This window comes from Mastacembelus armatus, chromosome 9, assembly GCF_900324485.2.
Source record: "Mastacembelus armatus chromosome 9, fMasArm1.2, whole genome shotgun sequence".
NCBI classification, from domain to species: domain Eukaryota; kingdom Metazoa; phylum Chordata; class Actinopteri; order Synbranchiformes; family Mastacembelidae; genus Mastacembelus; species Mastacembelus armatus.
The window spans coordinates 18,758,816-18,767,216 of record NC_046641.1 but is presented as its reverse complement, the minus strand read 5'-3'; the positions used below and the strand labels follow the sequence as shown (position 1 = coordinate 18,767,216).

The following is an 8,401-nucleotide window of genomic DNA, read 5'->3' as shown; positions in this document are numbered from 1 at the left end:
TCACTTTTCCCAACCTGAATCATTCATAAAGTGGCCTACGTACCTAAGCAATGCCCCCTTCCCCTCCCCAGCTTGTGACCACCAACTCATTAACCTTTTAATGAAGGAGACTGGAGGGAGTTGTTAGAGCAATTTTTGTTCCTTATTTGGGTCAGATGGCTGAACTCATCCCTCACGACCCTGTGAATGTAAAGTGTGTGACCCCAGTTCATCCCCCCAGCAACACCATTACCACTGCCATGTTAGCAACATGACGCACTTCTTCCTGCTTTGACTTCTTCTTTGCTGTACATCTGACTGACTTTGTGTTTGACGAGTTGGTACATTTTCATTTTCTTGTTTTGCATGTTAAAAGCTAAGTAAAGCTAATTCAGCACCTAAAGGGGTTTCGTTTTCTGGTCAGGCCAGATTTATCCTTTTGCTCTTAGATTAAACAGACATTTGGAGCTCATGCTTCAGTTTGAGGAGCCTGAAGGTGGCTATTGTAAAACCTGTATTTACATTGAAGTGGCAGCTGCTCTGTAGGTTTAGCAGTCCTCTTTATAATACTGCTGACTGTAGTAACTCGAGCCCTGCAGTAACATTTATCCAAACACATGCATAGGTGATGACAGTGTTATATTAGCATGAAAAGTCTGGCTCTAATTTAAGCATGAACATTGATATCCAGTTGGTTTTACTCAGGTTTAGAGGGGGACACACTGACCTGGATTCAGTCTTTATCAAGACTCAGGCAACAAAAATATTTAATTTTAAGGTCACAAAACTTCAGATGTTAGGTTGGACAGTAGCTCATAATTGAAGTAGGTTCAAGTTAGTAAAAGACAACTGAGCAATGGTGTCTAAGGTTAAGATTTAGATGTGGTCTTCATCAAAGCTGGTCATTGTTTTTTAACCATAACATCTGGACTGTTATTTGGCAACCACAGTGAATGAAAAGTCTGTAATTAGTATATATAAACATAAACTGAGTAGGAACAGAAGTGATCCAGGTGTCCCCGAATAAACCTGAATCTACAGCCTAAAATCGAAAGACCTGCTTCAGCAGATATTTTTCAGTTTCAGTAAACCAGCTGTAAGGCAAATTTAGTCTTTGCTGTGGTTTGTACCTACAAGACAGGAAGCGGTACATTTCTCACTACACTTCTTCTGGGTAGCTCAGGCGAAGCTACGTCAAAGGCTGTTGCGGTTTCCTGCAACCTACAGTACCACAAGACAAAATGGAGGTCACAATTACCACAAAGTAGCTGAGTTTAGGTTTTTGTTCAGTTGCACCCTTTCAACCCTTTGTAGGTAATTTGCTCTTGTTTACACTATAAAACATAATGGAGGACATTAAAAATACTAAACTTTGTAATCAGAAAACAGACAGTGAGGCCCTGCAGAGTTGACATCAATTAGAGCAGTATTGCATCTGAAAACCTGATCTAATCAGCAACCACAAAGACACGAACCATGGGGGTTTTTGTTGGGTGAGGGGGTCACACCACACACAATGCTTTCACGTCACAGGCTCATAGGCTCTCTTCTAACATAAGATCACACTGTGATGAAAAGAGAGGCCTCAGGGGAAGGTGTATTCCCTGTCTTCTGCCTGTTCTCTTCGCACCCCATCAAAACACCAAAAATACTTAAACTAACCCATCTCTGTTGGGAAGTAATAACTGCAGCTGTCTTAGGTGAGACTTCTAGGAAACTCCCAGTTACATTAGTGTTACAAAATGAAAACAGGCCTCCGCATCAGAAACACAGGGTTGAGCAGGCCTAAGAGGGTTAGGGAATATAACCACTGTATGTGTTTGAGAATCAAACATCAGGATGAAGAAGGTTAACATCAGATCTGGAAAAAAAAAAAAACATGCTTTGTTTACTAAAACATTTGATCATAAGATTCAGTGATTTTAGCTTAATAAATTTGAATTAAAAAATACTTTATAAACTTTCCCTCTTCATACTGACCAAATGTGCAACAGTCCAACTAATTAACCATTATTTGCATAATTGAAACTCCTATTACCTGTGCTGTCTGGGGGAGAAAAAATGATTGTATAGGTCCATCCATCCATTTTCTATACCCGCTTATTCCTTAACCAGGGTCACAGGGTGATTGTATAGGTGATTTGTAAAATAAAAGTACATGCTGTTTAGAAAGATAGTAAACATACCAGTAAGGGCATTTCACTAACCACTGACAGCAAAAAGATTAGGCCTGCAACTAGCCATAATCTACAGTTACTTTTATAGTTCCAGTCATATATTTTGCATGTTTTGTTCCTGAGACATTTTAGGTTTTTCCTAGTAGTACTTGGACCATCCCAATACATTGAGCTTTTCCTACCAACTGCTTAATTAGCAGTTCTGCAGTAGTTTCCACTACAAAGCTGCAGTTACCTTCAATTTATTCATATAGAAAACTCAGTACTGTCTGTTACATTACCTTTATATGTTCCTTTCATTTATATGTGGAGTGTGTATATGTATATGGTGGACTTTAGGAGGAACAGGAAGACCCCGTCTCCATCCTTAGAGACAAAGTAGACATTGTGGACTCCTACAAATACCTTGGAATCCACATTAACAAACTGGACTGGTCAAACAATACACATGCACTCTTCAAGAAAGGACAGAGCAGACTGTTCTTCCTCAGGAGACTCTGTTCCTTCTGTGTGTGCAACAAGCTACTGAAGATGTTCTATCAGTCTGTAGTAGTAAGTGCACTGTTCTTTGCAGTTGTGTGCTGGGGAGGTGGCATCAAGGCTGGTGAGGCCAACAGACTAAAGTTGATCAGGAAGGCAAAATCTGTTGTTGGACTGGAACTGGACTGTCTGGAAGCTGTGGCAGTGAGGAGGATGGTGGACAAAATCAACTCCATACTGGACAATTCTGCCCACCCACTTCATGAGGAACTGTGGTGAATGGGAAGTTCATTCAGCCACAGACCAATTCCTCCTAAAGCCAAGACTGAGATTCAGAAAGTCTTGTGTGTTCACAGCCATAAGACTAATTCCACAACACAAATAACACACACACCCCCAAAAATAAATTATGTATTCTACATACAAGTTAATTACTATTAAATTTAATAACTTTAAATCACTGCTGTAACAATTGAATTTCCCCTTTGGGATTAATGTACTTCTAAATATACACCTATGCATGGATTCAGTGGGCATGTTCCCATACAATGTTGCTTATCTAATCAGTATTTAACAGCATCAATTTTAAGAAAACTTTCCTCATGATTGAATCTGTTTAAATACTATAAGCATTGCTTTAGTGCCCATACAAGCATCATGTAATGACAAATGAGACAAAATGCAATGCAAAAAATTTTTTAATGCAGTAATTAGACTACAAGGAGAGCAGTGAACAAATTAGAAAGCGTTTTACATGCAAACATACAATGACTCCAAAGCTGACTACATGAATAAATAAAATTTCATATTTAAATGGATCAGTTCCAACCCCCCTTACAAATTTACAGAAATACTGGATTCCACCCACATTTTGTCTTAAGTGAGATTTATTAAATCAATTTTTAAATCAAGTCATGAACTCCTAAATCCCACAGGTCAATGCAGCATTGCCAGTGGTACAGACCTGCTGTAATAAAAGGAGATTATGTAGATAACTTTAGTATATAGTGGTGTTCTGTTACTATGAAGCAGTGTGTTAGGTAATGAACACTACACATTAGCTCTTTCATGTATATATATTTATATATCTTATTGGGTTGATGGGTTGGATTCAGACACTGATAAGCTGGGGGAAGAGTTCATTAGCAAACACATCATCCCATGAGCTCTCAGAACACAGGGGAGAGGACATGTCACTGAAAGGGGATGGGGGCCCTTCGTATCCGGAGTCGCTGTAGGTGTCCACCAGGCATGCTTCCTTATCCAGGCCACTGATGGCAGGGGAGGAGTCTGCAGAGAAAAGGTCATCCACCTGACTGTGACCATTACAGCTGGGGATGACCACTTCCTCTGGCTCATCTTTGATGCAGACCGTCTCCTCCTCAACCACCACTTCTGTAATAGGGAAGCCAGCCACATCGATCTTCTCATCTGCACTGCTCTCCAAGTCACTGCACTGCCCACTGCTCACCTCCTCTACAGGCTTGGTGTAGATGTGATCAAAGTGGATCAGTTCATTAAGGGCCTCCAGCTTAACTGGTGGGGCCCCCAGAGCTGCAGGTGCGGGGGCAGATACTGGGTTCCCCCCGCCGACCAGCGGCACCTGCGGCTCCTGGCACTGCTGTTCACAATCTTTGAGGAACAGCTCTGGGTCAAGGATGTCCAGAATGCCCAGTAGCAAATCAGACTAGTGTAGGACAGAGGGAAAATTAAGGATTAGCCTAGTAACGGCTCTTATTATGGAGTGTTTAAAACCTGGGACATAGATCTTTGCCAGAGACTCACCTCATTGTCTGTAGCGTCAGGACTATTTGTATCCATTGAGAAGTCTTCAGATTTAAGGACTGCTGGGCCTGCACCTGCTGCGGAGGCACACGTAGCCTGAGTGCTGCGGACTCAGAAGACCCGATCCCCAAACCTGCTTCATTCCCGGTGGACAACAGAACCTGAACCTGTGACAAAACAAATGGAAACAAGAATTAAAGTTACTCTACTTTAAAGTAGAGTAACTGCAAGCCAACCCTCAATCCCATATCTTACATTCTCTTTTGAGTCAAGGGTGTCCAGCCCAAGTCTCTGTCTCAGTTCCTCATTCTCAGTTAGTAGGCCATTCGTCTTTTCCCGAAGTAGCCTGTTTTCAATGTGAAGTTTCTGATTCTGTGGGAGGAAAAAGATGTTTGCACTTGAAACTTGCAAGTAGTTATAGGGAAATTAAGTCCTTTAGGCAAAACAGACCAGAGCTACAAATGAAACTGAACCCAAATAGGAACAAAGATATCTTTTCTGTAACAGCTAAGTGTTTTCATTCACAAGTTTTAAATAGGGAAGCTGATTGGGGTGCATAGTGATTCTAGTAGAAATGTGAATATATGCAGATGGATTTATATGATTCATATTAAACACAGACCCTTCTTGTATGAGGGGCCCTGCATCTACAAAAACTGTCTGAAGAGGACAAAAATTTACCTCCAGCTCCAACTCTAGCACTTGCTGTTCCAGCTCCCCCATTTTGGCCTTTTTCCTGTCCCTGGCTGTCTGTGCTGCGACTCTGTTCTTCAGTTTCCTGGAGGAAAAATGACAGATTAAGGAAAATGGGAAGAAGTAGGAGTTTGACGCATTCTTTCCATGACCAGGCCACCCCTGCCATGACTTATGCTCACAGCACTACGCAATCACCGGCCATGTTTCTGCCACGCAGGCATAGCGGGATATCAATGTCCGGGCGGACCCAGCACAGTCAAATGACCCAGATAGCAAACAGAGTCCAAAGGTGATACGGAATACGTTTAAGTAACTTATCTACCTCCTGGGACAGCACCAGCCATCCAGACAGCCTAATCACAGTATCAGATGACATTAGGCCTTTTCTCCTGCGTCTCGATTTAAACAAAGTAAGTTACGGTTGTTCCTCTAAGGGATCGTTGTCTTTGGGCGTGTCTCCGCCGTAAATCCTAGAACAATAGCCGCGTCTCTGCGTTATATACACAGTCCTTACACCCACATAAACTGACGAGCAATATGTTTTTGTAAAACCAACCTGCGAAGCGCTTTCTCCTCCGGACTCAAGTGTGTGAGCCTCTGTCTTTTTCGTACCGGTGGCCCCGCAGACGTGTTGGAGTCTGAGTCCGACGACGCCTGGTTGGCCGCCGACGGTAACACAACAGATATGGGCCGACTGAAGCCTGAAGGAGAGACGCTAGAGGAGCCGCTCTGCTTCCCCGATATGAGGAGCACTTTGTGGGTGCCTCCGGTCCCTGCTGCTACCACCACCATGTTGGAATATCCAACTGGAGCTGAGTGAAATCAAGAAATATTCGGGTATCCTCGTCAAATTCAACAGAAACCTTGAGGTTTCTCCGGTCACCCGACCCCGGTAATTCTCAACCGTTCAACTCGAGAGATTGGCTCTGCGAGCTTTTTCTACTATCGTGGTGACACCTGATAGGCTGCCGGTACCTCTGACGCAAGCGAGTCGCGGCCTGTGATTGGTCGTCGGGCTGATGCAATTTGCATTTGTAGTTTCTTTCTGCTGTCAAAGTAAAATTACACCAAGTTCCTTGTAACTACTATTTCCCATCAAGTCTTGGTGTGAGTTTCTTTTTAAAGACAACAAAATGTGTTTCAGCCACACGAATCTCGTATTTCTAACCGGGGTTTCACCCTGAAGCCTGACCTGACCGTTTGATAGAGTAAACTGGGGTCTTGTTGCATCTAAGTTGCATCAGATTTTACCCATATACAGACTTGCTCAGTCCAAAGACCACGTAAATAAGCTTTACGTCTGTGTTACTTTGTACTTGGTATTGATTTGGAGTTTCCTGGCTTCAATATTGTTCTCATTCTAGCTGTTTATGCTATTTACAACCCCTTTGTTTTGAAGGTCAAAGGTCACATTGAGGATTTAGAGTTTATATCAGCTGGAATCAAGTAAATAAATGCCACTATGCAATAAAAGATCACCTTTGTATGTTTTTTTTTTTTTATCAGTTGGCCTCTTTCGGGGAATTCAAGATGTTTGCTATTCGTCTTGTTTAGTAAAGTTTCCTCATTCCTGTCTTTGAAGCAGTATAATCGCACATCTAAAACAAGCTTTACTGCTTTGCCGATGACTTTCCCTGAAATGATCAGCCTGTTTCCTATTCCCAGCAAACAACTGTTCACTGTTGAGCTAGTGTTTTTTTTCTCCATTGCAGGAAGTTTTTACAACTCTCAGAAATTTATTTCAAAAACTGTATATTATTACCAGCATGCCATGTTTTGCAGAATTTAGAAATTAATTCAACTTTTTTTTTCTGTAGTTACATCATTTAATGTCATCCATGCACAAAAATTCACATTTTGATTTGTCTCATTATGATCAAATGAAGTATGAGAAGTGAAACTGAATTTACTCTAACAAACTATAGATTAAAGCATTCACAACATTGATCTTAAAAGTTTGAAACTGGACCAACCCGACAGAGTAATGCATAACACAAATGAGAGTAGTTCTTCATAATACAAAAAAGGATGTGGTGGCAGCAAAACCAGATAGCTCAGCAAACCTCAATGTTGCTCAACTTTGAACAAAACACCAGGCGACTTGTTCAGTTCATCAGCTTCTTAGTGAAAGATATGATAATAGCATATGGTACAACCTTGATAATAACACTGTGTGTAGAGACAGCAAAACTCTTCATATAGCACTGAAAGTTTTGTCAAGAGCCCTTCATTGTTTCTGACATGTCTCCCCAAAATAAAAGAGCCTCAGTCAGAAACTGTTAAGAAGAAACATGTCAAGCAAGTTCGCAGGTACACTCTCTTCCTTTAACTCCTATTTGTCTTCAAATAGGGACTTGTGTTGTTTCTGGCCACCATCACTGTTTACACCTTGTAGACCTTTAGTCTGTCACCTCAGTAGGAGTAGCTAGAACAGCTAGAGCAAACACTGGCCTGTTTGCAGAGCTTTATCAACACTATCAAATCAACATCTAAAAAGGTGAGAACAGGGGTTTATGACTGCATGTGTGTATCCAATACCATAGTGTAGTACTGAAGAGTAAAAACAGGATTTGAGTACAGGATGTCATTTATTTCCATCAATATATCATTTAGGACATATCCATTTAGCCCCATGAAATAAGGTCATTGTTAACTTCACACAAGACTAAAAGCAAATAGGGAAATATGTGTGCATTTGAACTTCCTAATGAACATTTCCCATTTTTGGCAGTTTCTTTCACTAAAGAGAGGAAACAAGCAAAGATAGTTGATATTATATAGTACCCTCTTGTCACAAGATGAAACACTATTAGTTATTTTTGACTTGGAAAGTTGTTTGGAGATCCCCTCCTTCATGTGTGAGACATTTGCCATTGGTGAAGTGACCTCCTATATTGGTGTAGTTCTAATATTATGTTAGAGTGGGATGCAGGTGTACCAGCTTTTTCTGCTAAATAACCACAGGGATTTTCCTTCTGAGTGTACTAAAGTCTTACTACATTCTGTCGTAAGACAAGTGAAAATGAAACTACAACACACAAAAATGCTTTTGCTCTGAAAAGGCTGTTCATTTCAGATGCACATCATGAGTCTAGGTTAGTTTCCTAACCTTTATAATGTAATGCCCCAATCCACTGACACCACTGTATTAACATAAAGAACAGAGTGTTGTAATGACAATCTAACACTAATACTCTTCAAGGGCCTAGTAAAAATCCTGCTAATACATGATATGCTTACCTGGGCGTAAACACATGTAAAGGAGATTTCGAAACATTACATCT

At 41.1% G+C, this 8,401-nt stretch overlaps 1 protein-coding gene across 1 annotated transcript; it reads right to left on the bottom strand.

Moving 5' to 3' along the window:
* Positions 1-3,476: 3,476 nt before the first annotated feature.
* xbp1 (X-box binding protein 1) lies at positions 3,477-6,050 on the bottom strand. Its single transcript, XM_026321948.1, is given in 6 exon segments — positions 3,477-4,323; positions 4,422-4,529; positions 4,532-4,588; positions 4,677-4,793; positions 5,103-5,199; positions 5,674-6,050. Coding segments are annotated over 6 exon segments (1,191 nt in total). The 5' UTR covers positions 5,910-6,050; the 3' UTR covers positions 3,477-3,747.
* Positions 6,051-8,401: the final 2,351 nt, after the last annotated feature.